The 26,616-nt window shown below is 50.3% G+C and overlaps 2 protein-coding genes across 2 annotated transcripts; both read right to left on the reverse strand.

Annotated features, from left to right (window-relative positions):
* Positions 1-1,653: 1,653 nt before the first annotated feature.
* Positions 1,654-9,885, reverse strand: LOC136556318 (solute carrier family 22 member 13-like). The gene is made up of 10 exons (XM_066549459.1): positions 9,514-9,885; positions 7,664-7,767; positions 7,073-7,227; positions 6,801-6,969; positions 5,627-5,747; positions 4,958-5,052; positions 4,241-4,455; positions 3,360-3,468; positions 2,421-2,631; positions 1,654-1,677 (listed from the first exon to the last, which is right to left on the reverse strand). The coding sequence occupies exons 1-10, from the start codon at positions 9,883-9,885 to the stop codon at positions 1,654-1,656; spliced, it is 1,575 nt and encodes a 524-aa protein (XP_066405556.1).
* Positions 9,886-10,530: 645 nt separating this feature from the next.
* On the reverse strand, positions 10,531-21,553 carry LOC136556325 (solute carrier family 22 member 13-like). The gene is made up of 10 exons (XM_066549471.1): positions 21,182-21,553; positions 19,331-19,434; positions 18,739-18,893; positions 18,467-18,635; positions 17,915-18,035; positions 17,244-17,338; positions 16,530-16,744; positions 12,402-12,510; positions 12,076-12,286; positions 10,531-10,542 (listed from the first exon to the last, which is right to left on the reverse strand). Exons 1-10 carry the CDS (start codon positions 21,551-21,553, stop codon positions 10,531-10,533), a joined length of 1,563 nt encoding a protein of 520 aa, XP_066405568.1.
* Positions 21,554-26,616: the final 5,063 nt, after the last annotated feature.

The following is a 26,616-nucleotide window of genomic DNA, read 5'->3' on the forward strand; positions in this document are numbered from 1 at the left end:
AACCTTGCAAAAAGGGACCCAGCAGGGAATGGCTGAGGAGGTGAGGAGATGAGCATTGAAGCTGCTCTCCTGACTGTGCAAGAAGCCATAGAATCATTGGTTCATTTAGGGTGGAAAAGACCTCTAAGACCACTGGCTCCAGCCATCATCCCAGATCCACCATGAAAGCACATCCCTAAATGACACACCTGTGTGTCTTTAGATACCCCCCCCCAAGGATGGTGACTCCACCAGAGGTCTGGAAAGCCTGTTCCAGTCTTGGACAACCCTGTGGGGAAGAAATTTTCCCTATTATCCAATTTAAACCTCCCGTGGTGCAACTTGGGACCATTTCCACTTGTCCTGTTATTTGTTACTTGGGAGAAGAGACTGACCCCCTCCTGGCTGCATCCTCCTGTCAGGGATTTGAAAAGAGTGAGAAGGTCCCCCGTGAGCCTCCTTTGCTCCAGGCTGAGCTGCCCCAGCTCCCTCAGTGGCTCCAGGTGCTCCAGCCCCTTCCCCAGTTCCTTTCCCTCTAGTGCCAAAGCCCAGATCTTGCAAACTCCCGATCCCATCTCCAGACATGGCCAAGTTCCACATGACTGGGGTGGTTTGTGCACCAAAGCCAAAGCAAAAAATGAATATCAGCTCCAGGCACATGTGGCCTGGTCTTGGGACACCCCAGCCCTCAAAACACCATTTACTAGAGCACAAAGAGGCTGGAAACCAAAGGGTGCAGCACATCTGAGTGAGCAGCCTTCTCCTTCTTTGAGAGTAGTCATGTGCTTGAGGAGACGGATTCATCAGAGGGCACTGAAATACATCCTATGCTGGCAAACAAATTAGCAGAGGACAGGAGCCCACCCTTCTCTTCCTTTTGCATGACTCTAGATGACACTAAAATGTCATGACTGAGCTGGCAGCAGCCAACTGAAGGTCACTGTGAAAGGCTCACCATGACTGAGGAAAACTGCCCAAATGCCCACACAATTTGGCATCAAATTGCAGCATTCCCATGCAATTCAGAAAACTTCTACAGCTGCTAGTAGAGAAAATAAATGCAGATTGTTCATTGGAAGACTGAAAAAAGAAAAAAGTCCTTATTGAAGTCAGCCACTCTGCTTTAACACTCTGTTTTTGCATTGTTTGTGTCTGATGGAAACAAAGCTCATTTCCATCTGCATGTTAAATTACAGACTTACAACTTCTGTGTAGAAAACACTCCAGAGCCAAGAGCAGTTACAAAGGCCAACTGTGAAACAGTAGGAAAAAAAAAAGTCAACACCATTTATTATTCACATATTGCATTACAAGTGTCTCTTATCAAACTCAGAGCATAATTTATATTATTCATGTAGAAACTTAACTTCAACACCACATGGAAAGAAAAGCTAAATAAGAAAAGCTGTGTGTGACAGGGGTGCAGTGACATCCTGATCAAACGTGGAGGCTTGGGCTGAGGTGCAGCCCGACGACCCAAGGGATTGAGAGCAGGAGGGACAAACCCAGCGCCCGCTTTTGCCCAGTACAGCCACTCTACTGGTGATTTGTTGCATTTGGGTAAAACCTTACAAAAGAAAGGCCTTGTAAAATCATAGTTCAGGCCTACTGCTTCTGCTGGGTACAGCTAACAGCTGGCCTGACAGGTCTCTCTGAGAATTAGCCTGGCAGCCTTTACCTGTGAGAACCATCTGACACCTGTGAAAATAAGAAGTCTGAACTCATGAGAATCAGTGAAGAAAAAAAGGAAACATCTGTAAAGAAGTAAGCCTTTATCATGCATGGACATGAGCAACAACAAACCAATGAAGTGAGTTGCAATAAGTTACTAACCAATTAGAATTAAACAGGATGCCTTTAGAAAACCATATGAATATGAGCTGTGAAGGTTAAGGATTGGCTATGGTGGATGAAGAAACATGTGTCTTTACTGCAACAGTGATTCTTTATTGCTGTAAAACACGACAGGGATGGTTCCATGGGTACCAGCTTGCAAAGGACTGGGGAACACAGCTGGCAGGCCAGCCAGGCATGACCAAACTGGGTTTCAGGGACACTTGGAAGTGCATCTGTTTCAAAGGCAGAGTGACATAGATCTCCTCTCCCTGTGACCATGGATATTGTGTTCATCATCTGAAAGACCAGTTTCCAGGCAGCAATGCCTCCCTGGTCTGCTTCAAGAATGATGGACTAAGACTAGACTGTTAGTGGTGCCTGTCCAGTCATTGCTTGCTCTCTGAGCATCTGCAGACATCCTTCTCCAAGTCTCTGTCATCATCTCTGGTGTCTCAGAGAGAGACTTCAGTTTTCTGTTCCTGAAGATAAGAAGGAAAGATGAGAAGACGAGACTGTATTCATCCCTGATTCTGATAATTTCCTTGCCTTAAAAATGCTGTTTTGGGTATTTTTTTTCCCTTAAATTCAGAGTTCCCTGTACCCACCTCATCTAGTGGTTGTTGGTTCCCTGTGTCATCTGCCAGGTCAACGCCGCGGGTCTCGGGCAGCAGGATGCAGAACAGGGCCACCAGCACGGGGATGCTCCCAAAGATGGCTTTGGGGATGGCCCGGTGGTACTGGGCCAGGGGAATGATCAGCGGGGCCAGGATCCCGGCCACCCTCGCCATGGTCGAGCACAGCCCCACGCCCGTCTGCCTGCGGGAGAGAGGGGCACAGGGAGGGCAGGGGTGTTGGGGAAGATGAAACAGGAAAGCCTTATAAATATGATTGCCTGGCAAAAGATTTTGAGAATATGGAAACTATAAGTGAGATTGAAAGGAAAGCGTGCTTTGAGATACCTCAGTTACTGAACAACTGGAAAACAATGGTGTGGCCAGCTGAAGGTGATCCCCTTTTGATGAAACAACACCCTCTGCTTGCAGACAGGACCAAGGGTCAGAGCAGACCCTGCCAGCTTGGCAGAAGGGGCCCAAAGAGGAGTTTTTAGGGTTTAAAATGTAAGGCAGTATGGTAATGTAATGATTCTTACAGGCTGTATGTAAATGCTATAGGATTTGTATCTTGTACTAGATTGGTTAGTGAGAATTAGAATATTCAGCACAGAAGAAGATTTATGGCATTGTAACGGGAACCTCACACTCTTACCCTTTTACTCTCTTACCCTCTCATCCTCTCTACCCCTCTCTTCTCTCAGTCCTGCTCTGAGCTGTGTCTGGCAGCTCCCAGCAGGGCCCTGCACCCAGGCCCTTTGCAATAAACCCCGAGTTCCAAGACCTGGCCTCAGAGATCTCTTGTCTCCATCCACCCCAACCGTCCTACCCCCTGACGCTCCTACAAGGGGTCAACACTCCTGCACTGAATGTGGCCCTGTGGCCACCTCCAGCCATGGCAGAAGGAAGCTCTGATGTGTGGGGACATCTCACCTGAGGATGGTGGGGAAGAGCTCAGCGGCGTAGACGTAGGAGGTGGAGAAAGCGGCCGTGGCTGTGAACTTGCCAATGATGGCCAGGACAGTGATTACCACAGGCTGCTCTGAGGGGAAGAGGAAAAACAACCACTGTAACCTGCAGGGGGATGGTTCACTTGGGACCAGAACTCTTTGCAGTGGGACTTCTTGGGACAGCCCTTTCTAATAGACTTGCTAAGCAAAGTTACCATCTAACCCATTGGAAATGATGCCCAGCATACCCTTACCTGGGACATACCCTCTGGCAAAGAGAACCCAGATTTCTCCTGAGGCCTTGGGCATTTTCTAGATGTGCAATTGAAGTTAGCTGCTGAGCCAGCACAGGTGTTTGGGCAGTGCTTAGTTGCAAGTGCCATGTCCCTGACCTGGAAAGCATTGGGAAGCTCCACTGTTACCTACAGTCTCACTCACAGCCCTGGCACAGTAGGTAGGGTGGGGTATGGACTGAGGCAAAAACTGATGCAAACTGATGAGGGGGAGTGGGCATTTGCCTTTTCTCTTCATCTAAGAAAGGGAGACATGGTAGCTTTTAAAGCACTTCTGCTGTAGCTTTCTGCCAGGGGGTGGTGGTGTCTTAGTGGGTGGGTGGTGGCCTATGGACCCTGCCTGCCAAGGGCCAGGAGCTGTGGGAGAACCAGCACAGCCCTGAGGGAGAAGGAATCCAAGGTGAGGAGAAGCCAGAATGCTGGGGATGAAGCAGCTTGGGGGCTGTGACAGAGGGAGCAGCTGAGCCTGTGGAAGTGGGCGTGGGTCTGGCAGGGTGGGAGGATGGCTCTGAGCAAGGGTAGGGATGTGCAGGGCACTGCCCAGCTCTGCTGACAGGCTGGGAAGGTTCACCTTCAGGGATGCCGGTGAGGATGAGGCATATCAGGCCAGCCAGCAGCAGGAGAATGCCCTGCACTTTCTTCCTCCCAAACCACTCCAGCAGGAAAATGCAGGAAATTCGAGCTGGAAGCTCCACTGCCCCAAAGGCCAGCTGTGTCAGGTAGATGTCCAGACCAAAATCTGTCACGCTGAGGCTCAGCCCATAGTAGACAATGCTGTCTGCAAACCTGAGATTCAAGTAAAGCAGGATAGAACATGTCACCAGATGTTTTCTGGGGGTTTATAACCTAAAATTAGAAAGGTTAGAACGCATGCAAATTACTTAAATTCCCAGCAATCTCTGTTTTGGTTCTAGTCAGCACCTTTGAAAGTTATGTGGGACATAGTTGCAGGAGTTTAAGCAGAATGGCTCCCCACATGGAGAGCAGATTCTAGACTGAAGCCAAAGCTTCTAGATAAGCAGAAAACTCCTCCAGGGCCCAGGGATTGCCAAAGCTGGAATTACTCAAGCCTTTCTAACACAACCCACAGTATCATGGATAATCATCATCTTCCCATGCCCAGACATGATAAATCTGTATTTACCATGTATTTGGAGTATAGAATGACAGCAGGTCAAGACATTCACGTGTGTATTACCAGAAAAATCACATTAATGTACAGTTGTCAACCATCAACGTCTTCTCTTTCACTAGTAGTTTTAACAGAGGGGAGGAGGGTATATCTTACCAGACACATGACATGATTAAAGTCACCTTCAGCAGGTTCTTTGTCCTGAAGAGATCCAGGAAACTTCCAGACTTGACCTCTTTCTCAGGCTTCAACTTCAAAACACAGAAAGACAAAGAGTCAGAGCAGGAAAAGGAAACCCATGTCCAGCTCCTTTCCCACCTGCAGACCATGGGAAGCCTCAGTGGGGCAGGTCTGTGACCCCAGTGCTCTGGCAGGGAGGGCAGCCCACTGCCCTCAGGGTGCCCAGCACAGGGGATGGTGACTGAGAGGTTGCTCAGGATGAACATTGGCCCAGTGGAGGAACTTTGGGGTGGGCAAGGAGGGAACTCCCCTTCAGGCATTTCTGCCAGGAAACCCAGAGACTAAAGAGAGAGACTCTGTGCTGATCAGTCACACTCCTGGAATCCTCAGAGGAGAAAAGCCAGGGAAGCATTTCAACCCTTCCCACAGCCCCAGGGGGACCCCAGAAAGCTCCAGGCTGAGCCTCAGCAGAGGCTGGGCCTCTTCGCTGACCTCGTCCCTGTGGAACTCAGCTGGAGCTGGAGTCCCCCACAGCCCATGGCCAGCCCAGCCCCAGTGGGAATGCAGAGATGTTTCTGGCATGAGCTGAGCTCCAGGGGCTGCTGCCAGGCCCAGGGCAGTGTCTGAGGCCAGGACCCCCAGTACCTGCTCCAGGAGCTCTGGTGGGAGGCTGCGCTTGTTGGTGGCTGCCGCCTTCTGCAGCACCTTCTTGGCTTCCTCGATTCTGCCCTTGGTCACCAGCCAGCGAGCTGACTCTGGGAGCACCCTGCCAGGAGAGGAGGCCAGCACATGCTGCTGTGTCCTGCTGAGCTCCCCCACAGCCCCTTTCTCTGGGACCATGTCCAGCAAGCCTTGGAATCACCACAGGACCAGATCCCAGAACCACAGAACCTTCAGCCTTGGAAGGGACCCACAAGGATCATCAAGCCCAGCTCTAAAGGGAATGGCCCATGAGATCAATGGGTCTAAGTACCCTAAATTTAGGCTCCAAAGGCCACATTTGGAGACCTGAAGCAGAGCAGCTGCTGCTGTCAGCAGTGCAGTGCCCAGGGAGATGTGCTGAGCTCTGCAGCAGCTCCTCCAGCACCTGCACTCCAATGGGAAAGACCCAGCTTGGTTCTGAGCTGCTACCTCCTCCTCACTCACACCCTCACATCAGGGCTGTGTTGTCAGAATTCAGAACATCTCTCTGTCTCTCCTGGATTGCCAAGACCCCTGCCAGGGGTCTCAGAGACCCTGGCACAGAGCCTAAGATGCCTGTGACTTTGATTATGACCCATGGAGCAAGTTACCAACCTTATATGAAGATCTGCAAACCACAAAAGTATAAGTAGAATAATAATTAGTTTGTCACGGGGTGGATAAATAGATTTTTGTGGTTTTTAGAATGGGGGTTCAGGGGGCAAGGTGGAGGAAGCTGAGCATGTCCAGCCTTTCTCCTTCTTCTTGGCCTCCATCTTCTGCTATGGTGTTAGCACTTTTAGATTGGTTTAGAGGAGAAGCTCACTGTCTAACGTAGGTGATAGGTATTGGGAAGTAATTGTAAACATTGTACACGTAGTTTTTAATATAAAAAGATAACACAGCCCCGGGGGCAGACAGAGTGCCTCTGTCTGACCTGCTGGACAGACCTCTGCAGGCCAGGAGAAAGAATTTTATAGATAAGAAACAATAAACAACGGTGAGACCGAGAACTGAAGAGCTCTGACTCCTTCAACCGCCAGGCTGGGAAGAGAGACTTTCCAACACATCTCGGGGTCACTGTGAAAGGCTAAAGCCCTGGGATTGTGTCTTCCAGAAGCTCTGCACTTCTCCTTACCAGATGTAGAAGAACAGGGCAAACATAGGAGCAGATCCTGCAATCTCCAGCAGCCTCCAGTGGCGAATCCCATAACTCAAACCAGCCACTGACATCTGCCCGATGGCAAAAGCCGTGTGAGTGACGAGCAGCGCCTTTGTCCGGTGGGAGACACCAACCCATTCTGTAGCTAAGAGGAAAAACAAAGGTTCAGGCTTTGTTTTGGTCTCTCTTTTGTTATTGTGTCTTGTGAGGCCAAGTCTGCTCCCTCAGGGCAAGGGAGTCCCACTCACCCAGGGACACGACTGCAATCATAATTCCTGACACTGCAGCTCCCACGACACACCTGAAGGCCATGAACACATAGAAATGGGGCACAAAGGCAGTTGCCAGGCCAAACACGCCCTGCAGGAGGATGCAGATGAGAAAGACTGGCCGCCTGCCAATCCTGTGGAAGGAGAGGGAAGACCCAGTCAGTACCTGGAGAGACCCCAGGGGGAGAGGGAAGAGCACAGGAGGGATGCAAAGTGATTTGGAAACCAGAGGAGATTTGACATCCATGTGAACATAGCTCTTCTTTACAGCCCAAGAAACAATGTGCAGAAAAATCAGTGTCTCCAGTGTTGACACATCATGGTTCTGGCAAAGCCTGAGACACCAGCAGGGGCTCAACTTGTGATTTGTGAGGAACCCCCCACAAGGCTGTATCTGCCTCTCTTTTCAACCCTCAGACATTTCCAGACCTCTCAGGTGGGCCCAGATGCCCAATCTCAGGCAAGGGGATTGCATCCTGTGAAGGTTCAGTGCATGGACAGTCTGCCCCCTGATCTGGGCTGTCCCTGGGTGCTGGGCAGAGTCTCTGGGAAGGAGCTGTGTTTCCTCACCTGTCACTTAGCATCCCAAAGATCATGGCTCCAATGAGAAGCCCAGCCATGTAGATGGACTGGGAGATGTCATTGAGGACCGCCCTGTCACACACCAGGTCAAACTGGAGGAAGGAAAAGACAGAAGCTGTTGGTTTTGACAGACTCCAGCCGCTCTCTGGGCTTGGGCAGCCTTTCTGGTTGGTGGTGGATGCAGGATTTGTGTGCCTGAGCTCTTACTCCAGCCCCTGGGAGCAGAGAAGCCCTCAGGAGGGCTTGAGCCCTTCATGGTGAGCACTTAGGGCACAAATCAGTGGTGGGGCTGGTGCCCCTCTGCTGGGTGCTGGCATCTGCAGGATTCCCCTGCAGCCCAAAGGTCCCTGAGGGAGCATTCTGGTTGTCAGCTTTTATTTAAAGTGTGGCCTTGGGGTGAGAGCTGTATCAGCTTTCTTGTCTGGCTGAAAAGGCAGGGCAGGGTGGAAAGAGGAGGAGAGCAGTGCTTTTTACTGATAAAGGAGGAATGGCAAGGGATGCAGCTGCTGACACCTGCAGGGAAGCCTTGTCTGAAATGGACTTGGTGCTCCAGGGACACCAAGGAGCTTCTGCAAATGCCAGAGGTTGGACTTTCTCCTGTGTCCCAGCTCCATGGAAGGTACTTGTGAGAAAGTGCTGGAGCTGGCAGGTAGGAAAGGAGGGAGGAGGACTGAGGGAAAGTGAGAAAGGAGAAAAGGTCCACAGAGGGAGAATCACAGAATCATGGAACCATTTAGGTTGGGAAAGAACTCCAAGAACATCAAGTACAACTTTTCAAAGACTGCTACCACGTAAACTAGAAGGTGGGAGATGAGGCAGAATGGAGAAATTGAGCTGCTGATAAACAAGGCTTTTGCTCAACTGCAAGGCCCTGGCATGTCTTGTTGCAGCCCTGAAGGTTCCTGGAGGCCCAAGAAATATCAATGCAAGCACTTGGAAGGTGAATGTCTTTCACAGAGGAGATGGTGTGAGTAGAAGCAGGCAGAAGAACAGGGGCTACTGTGGCAGGGATGGCCAAAAGATCCCTCCAGGCAGATCCATCATGAAGTCAAAGGTCTGGATAGTGGAAAGGGGATGGATGGTGGGCAGAAATGTCCTGGACTCACACCCCCACAGTCCCTGCCTGTGCTCTCCCCAGGCATCTTCACCATGTCCTTGATGCAACGAGCTCCCAGGGAATCCATCTGTGTGATGGAGGCAAAACCCTGCAGTAAATCTCAGCCTGACTGCAGCACAGCTGGCACTGGCTGGCCAAAGCACAGGCCAGGATATTCCACCCCCTCCCAGAAGGCAATGCCAGAAGGCAATGAGGCTTGTGGTCATGGTTAATATTGGCCTATTGCAATTCTCTTGTTTTGTACCCAGGTGAAATGTCAACAAAAGTGCCCAACATTAAACTGAAAATGGATCCCCGGAATCTGCAGATCCAGACATTTACAGTGGAGAAATTACTGGAACCACTGATAATTCAGATATTTTAGAGTTGCAGAAAGTAAGCTGGATAACCATAGAGGGAAGGGAATAAGGCTGAAGAACTTTGACTAAAGTAAGCTGGATATCCATAGAGGGAAGGGAATAAGGCTGAAGAAGTTGTGACTAAAGAAAGCTGGAGAACCACAGAGGGAAGTGAAGAACGCTGAAGAATTTTTGTCTAAAGAAAACCGGATAACTATAGAGGGAAGTGAATAAGGCTTTTGACTTTTGACTAAAGACATTATTTTGAAAGTCACAGCCACAGCTCTTCTGCAGCACAGCTGTCACTGGCTGAGCAAAGCACAGGCCAGGATATTCCCATCCCTCCTTTCCACATCCCAGCAGATCCAGCAGCAGGTACAGACCTCGGTCAGCAGGGACGGTGGCTGCTCTGAGGGGTACACCCAGCCACTGCTGCACTTCTCAGTGTGGTTCAGTCCATAGGCCAGGATGGAATCCAGGTCCCAGTCCACCGGGGAGAACATGGAGCACTGCTCAAAGTGCCCGTCGGGGCCCCGGGGCAGGGTGAGGTTCAGCTGCTCTTCCTGCGTCAGGTTGGGGCCGACGGCGAGGATCCAGCTGGTGTCACAGTGGTGAGGCACTTCCACCACCATGAACACTTGGCCAACCATTTGGAAAGGGTTGAGAAGTAGTGGCAGGGAGAGGAGCAGGATCAGCAGTTTCTGATAGAGCCCAAACTCCCCCAGAGCCCTTAAAAGATCCCCAAACTCAGCCATGGCGAGCACCTCTGTGGCCAGGCTGCGCCGGTGCCTGTGGCTTAAATAGGCAAATATTAATGTTTAAACTGTGTGAGCACTAAAGCCCTAATCCAGTGTGATAAAATGAGCACCTGCACTGGCACACCAGTCCATTCTGATGATACAGTGCAGTGCTCCAGGCTGCACTTTGTCACCAGCCATTCCCTCCCTGCTCTGGAGAAGAGATCAAAGGTGCCAGAGCACTGTCACTCTTGGGGATGGTATAGTGACATCTTGTCCTTCTCCAGCCTGACAAGTGTCACAAGGCCTCCTGAAGGCGGCTGAGCTGCAGCTCAAGTTTTGTGTCTGAGGCGTGAAGCTGGGATTCTGCAAATGAGGGTTAATTTTGCTGGGGGTGGGGATGCAAACAGAGTAAATTTGCTGCTCCCATTAGTGGTTTAATGACTACAGAGAGCATCCTGGAGACAGAGATATGTGAGAGAATATGGAAGAGAAGCAGAAGAACACTTCCCCTCTGGGGCAGGAAATATGTCTGGTAGTCCAATAGACTTGCTCTTGAGAGCTGTGTCCCAAGCTCTCTGTTTTCATTTGTAGAAACACTGGTTAATCATAAAAGTAGATCTAAACTACAGTTTCTTGGGATAATCCTAAAATAGACGTGGCTTAGAGAGTACCCTCAGGGAAAAGAGCAGGTTACACCCAGAGACATTCAGAGCACACAGGATTTGGGAAATGACACCAGCTTGGCTTTGCCTGAGGTTCTGATGTCACTTGAAAAGCAGATTGACCTGGTTTCTGCTGCACATCTGAGCTGCTTCCTGGCTGGACTCCCTGAGTGGCTTGTGTCTTTATTCCTGGCAAACTGGCTAGCTGGCTGTGATCTGCTCAGGTTTGTCATCTGTGATTGTGCCTCCTTCACTGGGTGTGCTCAGTGAGCCACAGACCTTGTTTTGTGTCACTGGCACCTCTGTGGCAGCCAGAGTGCAGCCCCCTGTGCCCCCCAGGTACATCCTGGGGCTGGGTTTAGTGCTTTGGTGTGTGGGGTGGGGAGCAAGTGAGGCACCAGGCAGGGCTTTCACAGGCTCCAGGAAGGGAGGCAGGGAGGCACAGGCAGGTCCTGTCTTCAGCTGGGCTTGGCCCTGCTGGATTGCAGCCACTCTCTGGGACACCTTCCCACCCTGCTTCCCATCAGGCACATCCCCATCCCCAGTGTCTCCAGGGCCTCTCTGCTCTCTGTCCTTGGGCCAGGGACACCCCTGCTCTCTTTGCTTGGTGTAGGTGATTCCAGGTAAGAATCTTCCCTTCTCCACTGCTCCCTCCTGACCCCTGAGCACCATCCTGCCTGCAGCCTGGTAGGTTTGCAGGCTCAGTGCAGGCTTTTTCCAGGAGCACACTCCAGAGCCAAGAGCAGTTACAAAGGCCAACTGTGAAACAGTAGGAAAAAAAAAAGTCAACACCATTTATTATTCACATATTGCATTACAAGTGTCTCTTATCAAACTCAGAGCATAATTTTTTTATTCATGTAGAAACTCAACTTCAACACCACATGGAAAGAAAAGCTAAATACGTGTGTGACAGGGGTGCAGTGACATCCTGATCAAACGTGGAGGCTTGGGCTGAGGTGCAGCCCAACGACCCAAGGGATTGAGAGCAGGAGGGACAAACCCAGCACCTGCTTTTGCCCAGTACAGCCACTCTACAGGTGATTCTTTATTGCTGTAAAACACGACAGGGATGGTTCCACGGGTACCAGCTTGCAAAGGACTGGGGAACACAGCTGGCAGGCCAGCCAGGCATGACCAAACTGGGTTTCAGGGACACTTGGAAGTGCATCTGTTTCAAAGGCAGAGTGACATAGATCTCCTCTCCCTGTGACCATGGATATTGTGTCCATCATCTGAAAGACCAGTTTCCAGGCAGCAATGCCTCCCTGGTCTGCTTCAAGAATGATGGACTCAGACTTGGCTGTTAGTGGTGCCTGTCCAGTCATTGCTTGCTCTCTGAGCATCTGCAGACATCCTTCTCCAAGTCTCTGTCATCATCTCTGGTGTCTCAGAGAGAGACTTCAGTTTTCTGTTCCTGAAGATAAGAAGGAAAGATGAGAAGACAAGACTGTATTCATCCCTGATTCTGATAATTTCCTTGCCTTAAAAATGCTGTTTTGGGTATTTTTTTTCCCTTAAATTCAGAGTTCCCTGTACCCACCTCATCTAGTGGTTGTTGGTTCCCTGTGTCATCTGCCAGGTCAACGCCGCGGGTCTCGGGCAGCAGGATGCAGAACAGGGCCACCAGCACAGGGATGCTCCCAAAGATGGCTTTGGGGATGGCCCGGTGGTACTGGGCCAGGGGAATGATCAGCGGGGCCAGGATCCCAGCCACCCTCGCCATGGTCGAGCACAGCCCCACGCCCGTCTGCCTGCGGGAGAGAGGGGCACAGGGAGGGCAGGGGTCAACACTCCTGCACTGAATGTGGCCCTGTGGCCACCTCCAGCCATGGCAGAAGGAAGCTCTGATGTGTGGGGACATCTCACCTGAGGATGGTGGGGAAGAGCTCAGCAGTGTAGACGTAGGAGGTGGAGAAAGCGGCCGTGGCTGTGAACTTGCCAATGGTGGCCAGGACAGTGATTACCACAGGCTGCTCTGAGGAGAGGAGGAGAAATGACCACTGTAACCTGCAGGGGATTGTTCACTTGGGACCAGAACTCTTTGCAGTGGGACTTCTTGGGACAGCCCTTTCTGATAGACTTGCTAAGCAAAGTTACCATCTAACCCATTGGAAATGATGCCCAGCATACCCTTACCTGGAAAATACCCTCTGGTAAAGAGGACCCAGATTCCTCCTGAGGCCTTGGGCATTTCTAGATGTGCAATTGAAGTGAGCTGCTGAGCCAGCACAGGTGTTTGGGGAGTGCTTAGTTGCAAGTGCCATGTCCCTGACCTGGAAAGCATTGGGATACCTTGTGGAGTCTGATGGGCTTACAGGGAAAAAGTCCACAACACTCCCCTGGAGGGAAAACCCCTCAAGCTATAACCATCTCAGTAAGGGTGAGGAAAAAGGCTTCATCCAGCATGCCTTCCTGTGACATGCAGATTCAGTGTATCCCATTGGCCCTTCCCCCTTGCTCCACCCCTGTGCCCTCATCCGATTGGCCCTGGTGTTCTGCCCTGCCCCTCAAAATCCAAATATAAATCCCTGCTTTCCCTGCCTGGAAGTCTCTTCATCCCTGGATTCTTTTGGGGAAGAAGCTCAATAAAGACTCTCCTTGGAACCCTACACAAAGACCCCATTTCTCCTTCTGCATTTTCTGGATCACAAAAGATCTGAAATCACTCAGCGTGAGCACAGCCGTGCCTATGCCCCTGTGGTGTCTTTTTCAAGACACTTCTTTGGGAAGTTTGTGGCACTCTGAACAATGCCCGCTGTGAGTAGTGGTGCCCAATGTGAGGCCTCTGCAAAGAGGTCTCTGAAGATGAGTCTCCTGCAGCCTCCTGCTGCAGGACAAAAGTCGCTGTTGGTGCAGCCACTTCTCCAAGGAGAACCCCCTGCGTTTTGGCGAGGGCTCTCCGAGGGGCCACTGGGACCCTCTGAAGACCTCAAAGAAGATGCTGGAGGCCGGTCAATGGGCTGACCACCTATCCAGCAGGTTTTCATTGGCCCAGCGGTCATTGCTAGCCCAAAGAAAAGGTTGTGAGTTTGTGTTGGGGTCTTTTGCCTTTCTTTCTCTCTTTTGCTGCTGGGTGTGGGATAGAAGTTGGAGGATGGTCAGCAATCTCAGTTGCCCTAAGCTGAGCCCTCCTCAAAGAGACGTCTTTTTCCAAGTTGTGGGTGCCCATGTAGTGGGGAAATTTAAGTTTTCTATGGGGAATCTTAAGAGATTTATAACCTTAAATCCCCATAATCAATCTACCAAGACCAATACCACTCCTCAAGTAATTAGGGCAAATCTAATCAAAAAGTCTAGGACTCCCCTCTGCACTCTTGTGGGGTATGAGTTCATATGCATTCACCTCCCATTGACAACTGGGGATCAGTGAGAGCCTCCAGTTCACCCTAGATAGCTACATGGGCCAGATTTCTATGCATCTTCCAAAACACAAACTGTTCAGTTTGGTTGTCAGTCTGGTCCCTAAACTAATGCAAAGTAGAACACCTCTCAAAGCTCCAATGGTTTTTACTGACAACTTAGAAGGATCCCACAAGTCAGTAATGACTTGGAGGGATCCCAGGACACAGAAGTGGGAGTCTGATGTCCAAATGGTGGAAGGATCCCTACAAATTGCAGAATTAGCTGCCGTCATCAGAGCTTTTGAGAAATTCCAAGAACCTTTTAATTTGGTAACAGATTTGGCCTACGTAGTCAGAGTAGCTATGAGGGCAGAACATTCTTTTTTAAAAGAGGTCTCAAACAAAATTTGTACTGCATGCTTCCTAAATTAATATATCTCATCTCCCACAGAAAGCAACCATACCACATAATGCATGCGAGGTCACACACTGACCTCCCAGGTGCCATCATGGAGGGAAACAAGAAGGCAGACACACTAGCCATTTCTGCTAAAACTGCCAGCGTTCCTGACATCTTCACCTAGGCAAAGCTGTCACATGCTTTCTATCATCAAAACATCCCAGCTCTCATGAGCATGTTTCACCCGTCCTGAGAGCAAGCAAGAGCTGTGGTAGCCACTTGCTGAAATTGTCAAGCCTACCAAATTCCATCCTTCCAGCTCCAGGATCAACCCCAGAGACCTTGAGAGTTGCCATTGTTGCAGACCGATGTGACCCACTTCCCATCTTTTGGGAGGTTAAAATACATTCATGTATCTGTAGATACCTTTTCTGGTGTGGTGTTTGCCTCAGCACACGCAGGAGAGAACGCTAAACGTAGCGTTCAACATCAGGCACTTCCTCCTGGTGCTCGCAACCCTGGGAGTCCCAGAAAGCATCAAGACTGATAATGGCCCTGCTTATGTCTCCAACAAGCTAAGAGTTCTTTAACCTATGGGGCGTAAAGCACAGCACAGGCATACCACAGTCTCCCACAGGGCAATCAATTGTAGAAAGGACTCATGGCACCCTTAAATGGGTCCTCAATCAGCAGTGGGGAGGAACAGAGATTATAGCTCCCATTGAGAGGCTCTGTAAGGCTCTTTATGTTATTAATTTTCTAAATTGTTCCTTCTCAGAGCCAAACCCCCCCATACCCCAGCATTTCTGAAATTTGGGCAGAGCTAAGCTTGAAGAGAAACCGCTGGTGCTGATTAAGGATCCTGAAACCCAGCAAATATCTGGACCTTTCGTATTGATTATCTTGGGGAGAAGCTATGCCTGTGTCTCAACATCATCAGGCCCAAGATGGCTCCCAAAACAACCAAAAACCTTACTTAGGCACAGCAAACACTGCCTCCATGGAAAATAACAAAAGTTCTACTGAGACAAATACAGGTCTACCAGAAGACCAGAGGAACAGCACCTGGAGAGGAAGATGGCATCATCAACTACAATGCCAAGTCAACCTTCCTGTCACCAGATAACAGACGACGCAAAGTACCAGACAAGACACAGATTAAACAAGTTGTTTCCCCAGAATCATACTTACCTTCATACTTACCTTTGTATCATGTCCCCTCCTCTGACTTTCTCCTTCCCAGTATTTTCCCTTCTTTGCATAACCTCCTCCCTGTACCATTTACTCACCTCCTCCTGCAAGCCTTTTTATAAAATAAAGAAGGGGGAGTTCTGGAGGCCATTGAGCCAGCAGGGGAGGAGCCCATGATGCCCCCCTGGAGGGTTATCTCAATCAATAATCACCCTTTTTAGGGTGAGGAAAAAGGTTTCTCCCACCATGCCTTGCTGTGACATGCAGATTCAGTGTATCCCATTGCCCCTTGCTCCTTGCTCCACCCCTGTGCCCTCATCCCATTGGCCATGGTGTTCTGCCCTGCCCCTCAAAATCCAAATATAAATCCCTGCTTTCCCTGCCTGAAAGTCTCTTCATCCCTGGATTCTTTTGGGGAAGAAGCTCAATAAAGACACTCCTTGGAACCCTACACAAAGACTCCATTTCTCCTTCTGCATTTCCTGGATCACAAAAGATCTGAAATCACTCAGCGTGAGCACAGACGTGCCTGTAACCCTGAGGTGTCTTTTTCAAGACACTTCTTTGGGAAGGTCGCAACTCTCTGAACAACGCCCGGCCTGACAAAGCCCCACTGTTACCTGCAGTCTCACTCACAGCCCTGGCACAGTAGGTAGGGTGGGGTATGGACTGGGGCACAAACTGATGCAAACTGATGAGGGGGAGTGGGCATTTGCCTTTTCTCTTCATCTAAGAAAGGGAGACATGGTAGCTTTTAAAGCACTTCTGCTGTAGCTTTCTGCCAGGGGGTGGTGGTGTCTTAGTGGGTGGGTGGTGGCCTATGGACCCTGCCTGCCAAGGGCCAGGAGCTGTGGGAGAACCAGCACAGCCCTGAGGGAGAAGGAATCCAAGGTGAGGAGAAGCCAGAATGCTGGGGATGAGGCAGCTTGGGGGCTGTGACAGAGGGAGCAGCTGAGCCTGTGGAAGTGAGCGTGGGTCTGGCAGGGTGGGAGGATGGCTCTGAGCAAGGGTAGGGATGTGCAGGGCACTGCCCAGCTCTGCTGACAGGCTGGGAAGGTTCACCTTCAGGGATGCCGGTGAGGATGAGGCATATCAGGCCAGCCAGCAGCAGGAGAATGCCCTGCACTTTCTTCCTCCCAAACCACTCCAGCAGGAAAATGCAGGAAATTCGAGCTGGAAGCTCCACTGCCCCAAAGGCCAGCTGTGTCAGGTAGATGTCCAGACCAAAATCCGTCACGCTGAGGCTCAGCCCATAGTAGACAATGCTGTCTGCAAACCTGAGATTCAAGTAAAGCAGGATAGAACATGTCACCAGATGTTTTCTGGGGGTTTATAACCTAAAATTAGAAAAGTTAGAACGCATGCAAATTACTTAAATTCCCAGCAATCTCTGTTTTGGTTCTAGTCATCACCTTTGAAAGTTGTGTGGGACATAGTTGCAGGAGATAAAGCAGAATGGGTCCCCACATGGAGAGCAGATTCTAGACTGAACCCAAAGCTTCTAGATAAGCACAAAACTCCTCCAGGGCCCAGGGATTGCCAAAGCTGAAATTACTCAAGCCTTTCTAACACAACCGACAGTATCATGGATAATCATCATCTTCCCATGCCCAGACATGGTAAATCTGGTCCTGTATGTCGAGGTAGAATGACAGCAGGTCAAGACATTCACGTGTGTATTACCAGAAAAATCACATTAATGTACAGTTCTTGTCAACCATCAACGTCTTCTCTTTCACTAGTAGTTTTAACAGAGGGGAGGAGCGTATATCTTACCAGACACATGACATGATTAAAGTCACCTTCAGCAGGTTCTTTGTCCTGAAGAGATCCAGGAAACTTCCAGACTTGACCTCTTTCTCAGGCTTCAACTTCAAAACACAGAAAGACAAAGAGTCAGAGCAGGAAAAGGAAACCCATGTCCAGCTCCTTTCCCACCTGCAGACCATGGGAAGCCTCAGTGGGGCAGGTCTGTGACCCCAGTGCTCTGGCAGGGAGGGCAGCCCCACTGCCCTCAGGGTGCCCAGCACAGGGGATGGTGACTGAGAGGTTGCTCAGGATGAACATTGGCCCAGTGGAGGAACTTTGGGGTGGGCAAGGAGGGAACTCCCCTTCAGGCATTTCTGCCTGGAAACCCAGAGACTAAAGAGAGAGACTCTGTGCTGATCAGTCACACTCCTGGAATCCTCAGAGGAGAAAAGCGAGGGAAGCATTTCAACCCTTCCCACACCCCCAGGGGGAACCCCAGAAAGCTCCAGGCTGAGCCTCAGCAGAGGCTGGGCCTCTTCGCTGACCGCGTCCCTGTGGAACTCAGCTGGAGCTGGAGTCCCCCACAGCCCATGGCCAGCCCAGCCCCAGTGGGAATGCAGAGATGTTTCTGGCATGAGCTGAGCTCCAGGGGCTGCTGCCAGGCCCAGGGCAGTGTCTGAGGCCAGGACCCCCAGTACCTGCTCCAGGAGCTCTGGTGGGAGGCTGCGCTTGTTGGTGGCTGCCGCCTTCTGCAGCACCTTCTTGGCTTCCTCGATTCTGCCCTTGGTCACCAGCCAGCGAGCTGACTCTGGGAGCACCCTGCCAGGAGAGGAGGCCAGCACATGCTGCTGTGTCCTGCTGAGCTCCCCCACAGCCCCTTTCTCTGGGACCATGTCCAGCAAGCCTTGGAATCACCACAGGACCAGATCCCAGAACCACAGAACCTTCAGCCTTGGAAGGGACCCACAAGGATCATCAAGTCCAGCTCTAAAGTGAATGGCCCATGGGATCAATGGGTCTAAGTACCTAAATTAAGGCTCCAAAGGCCACATTTGGAGACCTGAAGCAGAGCAGCTGCTGCTGTCAGCAGTGCAGTGCCCAGGGAGATGTGCTGAGCTCTGCAGCAGCTCCTCCAGCACCTGCACTCCAATGGGAAAGACCCAGCTTGGTTCTGAGCTGCCGCCTCCTCCTCACTCACACCCTCACATCAGGGCTGTGTCTTACAGAACAACTGCCCTGCTCCTCCTTACCAGATGTAGAAGAAAAGGGCAAACATAGGAGCAGATCCTGCAATCTCCAGCAGCCTCCAGTGGCGAATCCCATAAGTCAAACCAGCCACCAACATGTCACCGATGGCGGCAGCCGTGTGAGTGACGAGCAGCGCCTTTGTCCGGTGGGAGACACCAACCCATTCTGTAGCTAAGAGGAAAAACAAAGGTTCAGGCTTTGTTTTGGGCTCTCTTTTGTTATTGTGTCTTGTGAGGCCAAGTCTGCTCCCTCAGGGCAAGGGCGTCCCACTCACCCAGGGACACGACTGCAATCATAATTCCTGACACTGCAGCTCCCACGACACACCTGAAGGCCATGAACACATAGAAATGGGGCACAAAGGCAGTTGCCAGGCCAAACACGCCCTGCAGGAGGATGCAGATGAGAAAGACTGGCCGCCTGCCAATCCTGTGGAAGGAGAGGGAAGACTCAGTCAGTACCTGGAGAGACCCCAGGGGGAGAGGGAAGAGCACAGGAGGGATGCAAAGTGATTTGGAAACCAGAGGAGATTTGACATCCATGTGAACATAGCTCTTCTTTACAGCCCAAGAAACAATGTGCAGAAAAATCAGTGTCTCCAGTGTTGACACATCATGGTTCTGGCAAAGCCTGAGACACCAGCAGGGGCTAAACTTGTGATTTGTGAGGAACCCCCCACAAGGCTGTATCTGCCTCTCTTTTCAACCCTCAGACATTTCCAGACCTCTCAGGTGGGGCCCAGATGCCCAATCTCAGGCAAGGGGATTGCATCCTGTGAAGGTTCAGTGCATGGACAGTCTGCCCCCTGATCTGGGCTGTCCCTGGGTGCTGGGCAGAGTCTCTGGGAAGGAGCTGTGTTTCCTCACCTGTCACTTAGCATCCCAAAGATCATGGCTCCAATGAGAAGCCCAGCCATGTAGATGGACTGGGAGATGTCATTGAGGACCGCCCTGTCACACACCAGGTCAAACTGGAGGAAGGAAAAGACAGAAGCTGTTGGTTTTGACAGACTCCAGCCGCTCTCTGGGCTTGGGCAGCCTTTCTGGTTGGTGGTGGATGCAGGATTTGTGTGCCTGAGCTCTTGCTCCAGCCCCTGGGAGCAGAGAAGCCCTCAGGAGGGCTTGAGCCCTTCATGGTGAGCACTTAGGGCACAAATCAGTGGTGGGGCTGGTGCCCCTCTGCTGGGTGCTGGCATCTGCAGGATTCCCCTGCAGCCCAAAGGTCCCTGAGGGAGCATTCTGGTTGTCAGCTTTTATTTAAAGTGTGGCCTTGGGGTGAGAGCTGTATCAGCTTTCTTGTCTGGCTGAAAAGGCAGGGCAGGGTGGAAAGAGGAGGAGAGCAGTGCTTTTTACTGATAAAGGAGGAATGGCAAGGGATGCAGCTGCTGACACCTGCAGGGAAGCCTTGTCTGAAATGGACTTGGTGCTCCAGGGACACCAAGGAGCTTCTGCAAATGCCAGAGGCTGGACTTTCTCCTGTGTCCCAGCTCCATGGAAGGTACTTGTGAGAAAGTGCTGGAGCTGGCAGGTAGGAAAGGAGGGAGGAGGACTGAGGGAAAGTGAGAAAGGAGAAAAGGTCCACAGAGGGAGAATCACAGAATCATGGAATCATTTAGGTTGGGAAAGACCTCCAAGAACATCAAGTACAACCTTTGACAGACCACTACCATGTAAACTAGAAAGGTGGGAGATGAGGCAGAATGGAGAAATTGAGCTGCTGATAAACAAGGCTTTTGCTCAACTGCAAGGCCCTGGCATGTCTTGTTGCAGCCCTGAAGGTTCCTGGAGGCCCAAGAAATATCAATGCAAGCACTTGGAAGGTGAATGTCTTTCACAGAGGAGATGGTGTGAGTAGAAGCAGGCAGAAGAACAGGGGCTACTGTGGCAGGGATGGCCAAAAGATCCCTCCAGGCAGATCCATCATGAAGTCAAAGGTCTGGATAGTGGAAAGGGGATGGATGGTGGGCAGAAATGTCCTGGACTCACACCCCCACAGTCCCTGCCTGTGCTCTCCCCAGGCATCTTCACCATGTCCTTGATGCAACGAGCTCCCAGGGAATCCATCTGTGTGATGGAGGCAAAACCCTGCAGTAAATCTCAGCCTGACTGCAGCACAGCTGGCACTGGCTGGCCAAAGCACAGGCCAGGATATTCCACCCCCTCCCAGAAGGCAATGCCAGAAGGCAATGAGGCTTGTGGTCATGGTTAATATTGGCCTATTGCAATTCTCTTGTTTTGTACCCAGGTGAAATGTCAACAAAAGTGCCCAACATTAAACTGAAAATGGATCCCCGGAATCTGCAGATCCAGACATTTACAGTGGAGAAATTACTGGAACCACTGATAATTCAGATATTTTAGAGTTGCAGAAAGTAAGCTGGATAACCATAGAGGGAAGGGAATAAGGCTGAAGAACTTTGATTAAAGTAAGCTGGATAACCATAGAGGGAAGGGAATAAGGCTGAAGAAGTTGTGACTAAAGAAAGCTGGAGAACCACAGAGGGAAGTGAAGAACGCTGAAGAATTTTTGTCTAAAGAAAACCGGATAACTATAGAGGGAAGTGAATAAGGCTTTTGACTTTTGACTAAAGACATTATTTTGAAAGTCACAGCCACAGCTCTTCTGCAGCACAGCTGTCACTGGCTGAGCAAAGCACAGGCCAGGATATTCCCATCCCTCCTTTCCACATCCCAGCAGATCCAGCAGCAGGTACAGACCTCGGTCAGCAGGGACGGTGGCTGCTCTGAGGGGTACACCCAGCCACTGCTGCACTTCTCAGTGTGGTTCAGTCCATAGGCCAGGATGGAATCCAGGTCCCAGTCCACCGGGGAGAACATGGAGCACTGCTCAAAGTGCCCGTCGGGGCCCCGGGGCAGGGTGAGGTTCAGCTGCTCTTCCTGCGTCAGGTTGGGGCCGACGGCGAGGATCCAGCTGGTGTCACAGTGGTGAGGCACTTCCACCACCATGAACACTTGGCCAACCATTTGGAAAGGGTTGAGAAGTAGTGGCAGGGAGAGGAGCAGGATCAGCAGTTTCTGATAGAGCCCAAACTCCCCCAGAGCCCTTAAAAGATCCCCAAACTCAGCCATGGCGAGCACCTCTGTGGCCAGGCTGCGCCGGTGCCTGTGGCTTAAATAGGCAAATATTAATGTTTAAACTGTGTGAGCACTAAAGCCCTAATCCAGTGTGATAAAATGAGCACCTGCACTGGCACACCAGTCCATTCTGATGATACAGTGCAGTGCTCCAGGCTGCACTTTGTCACCAGCCATTCCCTCCCTGCTCTGGAGAAGAGATCAAAGGTGCCAGAGCACTGTCACTCTTGGGGATGGTACAGTGACATCTTGTCCTTCTCCAGCCTGACAAGTGTCACAAGGCCTCCTGAAGGCGGCTGAGCTGCAGCTCAAGGTTTGTGTCTGAGGCGTGAAGCTGGGATTCTGCAAATGAGGGTTAATTTTGCTGGGGGTGGGGATGCAAACAGAGTAAATTTGCTGCTCCCATTAGTGGTTTAATGACTACAGAGAGCATCCTGGAGACAGAGATATGTGAGAGAATATGGAAGAGAAGCAGAAGAGCACTTCCCCTCTGGGGCAGGAAATATGTCTGGTAGTCCAATAGACTTGCTCTTGAGAGCTGTGTCCCAAGCTCTCTGTTTTCATTTGTAGAAACACTGGTTAGTCATAAAAGTAGATCTAAACTACGGTTTCTTGGGATAATCCTAAAATAGACGTGGCTTAGAGAGTACCCTCAGGGAAAAGAGCAGGTTACACCCAGAGACATTCAGAGCACACAGGATTTGGGAAATGACACCAGCTTGGCTTTGCCTGAGGTTCTGATGTCACTTGAAAAGCAGATTGACCTGGTTTCTGCTGCACATCTGAGCTGCTTCCTGGCTGGACTCCCTGAGTGGCTTGTGTCTTTATTCCTGGCAAACTGGCTAGCTGGATTGCCCTCAGTGTGTGACATTTTCTGTGTCGTTTGGCAAAAGTTGGTTTTACCAGAGCCCCTGGCTGCTTTTTGCAGAGCCATGAACACATCAGTAACCTGCTCATTTCAAATCTGCTCTCCAGTGCTTTGTCTTTCACTCTCAGTGCCCATGGTATATCTGGGCCCCAAACAAAGTCACTCCTGGGTCACACAACCTGGATTGGTGTTTCAGGAGTGGGAATAGCTCTGTTGTGCTTGTAAGAGTCAGTAAAGGAGAAGGATATTGGATTTTAAAGCATCACCCCCAAGCTGGAGTGGGAGAGTGAGATCCCACTGGTTTGTGCTGTTCAGAGTAAAGGAAGAGAGGAGTAAATGTTACTCAAAGTTGTGTAAAATCACACCAGTGCTGTGCATTTATCATCTGCACACACCACCCAGCCAAACATCGCTCAGCTCTGCGTCCACATCCTTGGATGAGTGGACTTGCTGCTATTCAGAGACATTCCCTGAGCAGGAGGCTGAGCTACACGACTTCCAGAGATTCCTTTTGCCCTAAATGCATCTCTGGCCTTTTGGTGGGATGATTGGCCAAGGAGATCTGCTCTGGCAGAGACATTTTGTCCCTGTCCTCTTGTTCTCTGCAACAAGCTCAAGTCTTCAGGCTCACCCTGTTGTGTGTGGCTCATGGTGTCCCCTCCCATTCCTCCTTTTGGCACTGGTGAGGCAGGGAGATTGTTGGGGTATATTTTATTTTATTTTATTTTATTTTATTTTATTTTATTTTATTTTATTTTATTTTATTTTATTTTATTTTATTCATTTCATTTCATTTCATTTCATTTCATTTCATTTCATTTCATTTTGTTTATATAATTTCATTTTGTTCTATTTTAAAAATTAATCATTTTAACACCTCTACCTTTTTTTTTTTTTACAGACAGCTGATTAAAACATGTGAACTGATGTGCTTTATGGCCCTTTTGAGTGTGCACGTGTTCATGCTTTGACCCTTTGGGGTTTCTCTTGAGCTTGTTTATCATGAGTATAATTGTTAACTCCTATAGCATTTATGGTATGTAATATTTATGCAAAGGGCACTCAGGGAGGAGCAGAGTGCAGGGGCACAGGGAGAGCAGATTTAGCAACGTCCCCACACCCCAAGACTTCAAGACATCAGGGTTCATTTCCCTCCTCTGCCCCCTTCTGACCTTGGCAAACTCATTTCACTTTTCATTGCTTATCATTGTACACCTGATTTGAAGAATCACTTTTGCTCCCATATCAGCAAACTTGTGCTGTTTTTAAAAGATTAAAAATCCCACACAGCTCTCCCTGTGGTTTTTTTTTTCTTTTCACCTATATGAAGAACTCCTTCTCTGAAAGGTCATAATTTAACATCTCCAAGTCTTCAGAAGACAGACTGTCATAATCATCTTTGTCTCCTGATGTTTTTCTGCTCCTGTTCATTTTTTCAGAAGCCTCCCGGTCAGTTTTGGTGGAATCAACATGAAAATGATCTTGGACACCCTGATTAGAGGTTTCAGAAGCACAGCTGCTGAACATGTCTGTTGAGGGACAATTGCCATCCTGTGCAGGGAGATGCTTTTTTGTGGAGCCTTCAGCACTGAGCCCCATCCCAAACATTTCTTCTGCTGCCTTTGGAGCCTGGCGTTGTGGGTCCACCTGCAGCAGGAGTTCACAGCCCTGAATCCCTTCCAGGTCTCTCACATTAATCTCATCCTGCCCATCAAGAAGTGAGAGGCTGGAGGTGTCCCAGAGCTCTACTGAAGTGTTTGTTTCTGATGATATTTCCTGGAAAAAATCAAAAGGATTTGGATCAAAGAAAGGTGGAGTTTCTGCCTCTGAGCTTTGCAAATCTGAATTTGGAGTTTCATTTGCTACACTGGGGAAATCTTGTTGTCCAGAAAACAACAAGTTACTGCCCCCCAGAAAATCCATGTTGCCAAACTGAAGCTCAGCATCCTTGGGTAACTCTTCTGAATTGCCTGATGAAAAAAATATCCCATCCTGTGCCCCTGTGTCCTGGACATCCAAGCCCAAGAGGTTCTGGGCTCCTGGCAGATGAGCATCATGGTGATTCCCTTCCCTGGTGAGTTTTTTGCTGTTGTCAGCTGCAGGCACAAGACACAATTCCTCCAGAATCTGCAGAGGGTTTGTTCCATGGCTTGAGCTTCCTGCAGATTCTTTCTGACTCTCCTGTGCTGGCATGAGAGGGGGCCAAGAGCTGTCGTGTTGCTGCCAAACCTGACTATTTAAAGACTCTTGGTCATGAATGTCAAGTTCAGTTCTCTCAGGTTTATCATCATGTGACAGGGGAGCTGACAACAGGACATCATCCTCCTTGCCCTCAGCAGAGCCTGAGGATCCTCCAGAGCCCTCCTGGGTGTGTTTAGGGAACACCTCCACCTTTCCAGGCTGTGGCAGCTGATCATTCTTGGAGGCATTTTGCTTTGCTTGGCTGGAGGAGCTGAGGAGCCCCTGGGCCTTTTCTGCCCTGCCATCAATATTTGCTGGTTCTGAGGATCCTGCAGGTTTTTCTGGTGGACTCTGCTTCTTCTCTGAGGAGTGACCAAACAAAGTGGCCAGGGCTGATTGGGGTTTTGTGGGTTTCCTCTGGGTTATTGTTTCTTTCCTGGGAGTTCTGCCTTTGTCTTCAGAGCCAAAAAGGGTAATGAAGGGGTTTTTCCCAAGCCTGAAACCTTTACCTGGTGTCTCTCTACAGGCTTGGCTGCTTCTGGCCTCCTTGCTCTGGGCTCCAGCCTGTGACACAGGCCCAGTGCTTTCCCCTGGAAGTTTCAGATCCACTTTTTCTTCACCTACTGGATGGGCTCTGCATTTGTCCAAGGATGTATTTGGTTTGGAATATTCTGATGTCTTGTCTGGTTGCTCAGAAATGTGCAAGGTGTTTTCACCAAGAACTTCCCTGGATTCCTTTGACTTGGGCTTGTTGACTTCATCCTGTGAGGGGCAAGGGGCACAAGTTCCTTTCAGAGGTGTGTCTATTGATATTAGAAAATCCTTGTCAGGTGATTTGGTATCATGTCTCCAAATACCCTCATGGGTGTCACTTTTCAGTGGGCCACATGTGTCCTTGGGTTCTGTTTCCTGTAAAGAGGACACATTGTGATCATCTGTCCTGTCTGGGCAACCAGCTGAAGAGACTCTGCTCTTTTCAGCTTCATTTTCCTGAGATGTATGCTCAGGACTGGGCTCTTCCAGAGAAGCTGACATAGTTACTGGCTTCTCTTCTTTTGTCTTCTCAAATTCTGCCCCTTTGCTCTCAATTCCAGGCAAATCACTTCTGCTGGATGGCTGCAGAGCTTCCCCCAAAGTTAATGGCATCTGTTTGCCAGGGAATTCTCTGGTGTTTCCCTTTGATTTCTTATTTAACATTTCAGAGATCTCAGGTGACACACCTGGCCCTTCTGGCTCGAGGGAACCAGGAGATACAGAAGAGGTCCTCAGAACTCCAGAGGGGGAATGGGCTTCTTCAGCTTCATCTTCAGGGGAATCAACATCCTCAGCTGTATATTTTAGCTCTGTATTTGTGGTGTTTCTGGTTTTGGGCTCTCCTGGCACATGAGTGGCCTGTGTGCTGTTCATTCCCTCTCCAAGGTGATGCTTGGTCCCCGCAGTACCTGGGGTGGCTGTGATCTGCTCAGGTTTGTCATCTGTGATTGTGCCTCCTTCACTGGGTGTGCTCAGTGAGCCACAGACCTTGTTTTGTGTCACTGGCACCTCTGTGGCAGCCAGAGTGCAGCCCCCTGTGCCCCCCAGGTACATCCTGGGGCTGGGTTTAGTGCTTTGGTGTGTGGGGTGGGGAGCAAGTGAGGCACCAGGCAGGGCTTTCACAGGCTCCAGGAAGGGAGGCAGGGAGGCACAGGCAGGTCCTGTCTTCAACTGGGCTTGGCCCTGCTGGATTGCAGCCACTCTCTGGGACACCTTCCCACCCTGCTTCCCATCAGGCACATCCCCATCCCCAGTGTCTCCAGGGCCTCTCTGCTCTCTGTCCTTGGGCCAGGGACACCCCTGCTCTCTTTCCTTGGTGTAGGTGATTCCAGGTAAGAATCTTCCCTTCTCCACTGCTCCCTCCTGACCCCTGAGCACCATCCTGCCTGCAGCCTGGTAGGATTGCAGGCTCAGTGCAGGCTTTTTCCAGGAGCACACTCCATTTCCAGCTTTCCCACCTAGAGCCAAGGCTGAT

Source organism: Molothrus aeneus, chromosome 1, assembly GCF_037042795.1.
Source record: "Molothrus aeneus isolate 106 chromosome 1, BPBGC_Maene_1.0, whole genome shotgun sequence".
Lineage (NCBI taxonomy): Eukaryota > Metazoa > Chordata > Aves > Passeriformes > Icteridae > Molothrus > Molothrus aeneus.

Excerpts from the sequence above, each read along its gene's own strand:
- LOC136556325 (XM_066549471.1), bottom strand. The coding sequence starts at position 21,553 with ATGGCTGAGTTTGGGGATCTTTTAAGGGCTCTGGGGGAGTTTGGGCTC. Across the intron at positions 19,435-21,181 it reads CACCGTCCCTGCTGACCGAG|TTTGACCTGGTGTGTGACAG; the intron begins GTCTGTACCTGC and ends TCCTTCCTCCAG. Across the intron at positions 16,745-17,243 it reads TTAATCATGTCATGTGTCTG|GTTTGCAGACAGCATTGTCT; the intron begins GTAAGATATACG and ends CTTGAATCTCAG.
- LOC136556318 (XM_066549459.1), bottom strand. The coding sequence starts at position 9,885 with ATGGCTGAGTTTGGGGATCTTTTAAGGGCTCTGGGGGAGTTTGGGCTC. Across the intron at positions 4,456-4,957 it reads TTAATCATGTCATGTGTCTG|GTTTGCAGACAGCATTGTCT; the intron begins GTAAGATATACC and ends CTTGAATCTCAG. Across the intron at positions 3,469-4,240 it reads CCTCACCGGCATCCCTGAAG|AGCAGCCTGTGGTAATCACT; the intron begins GTGAACCTTCCC and ends TCTTCCCCTCAG.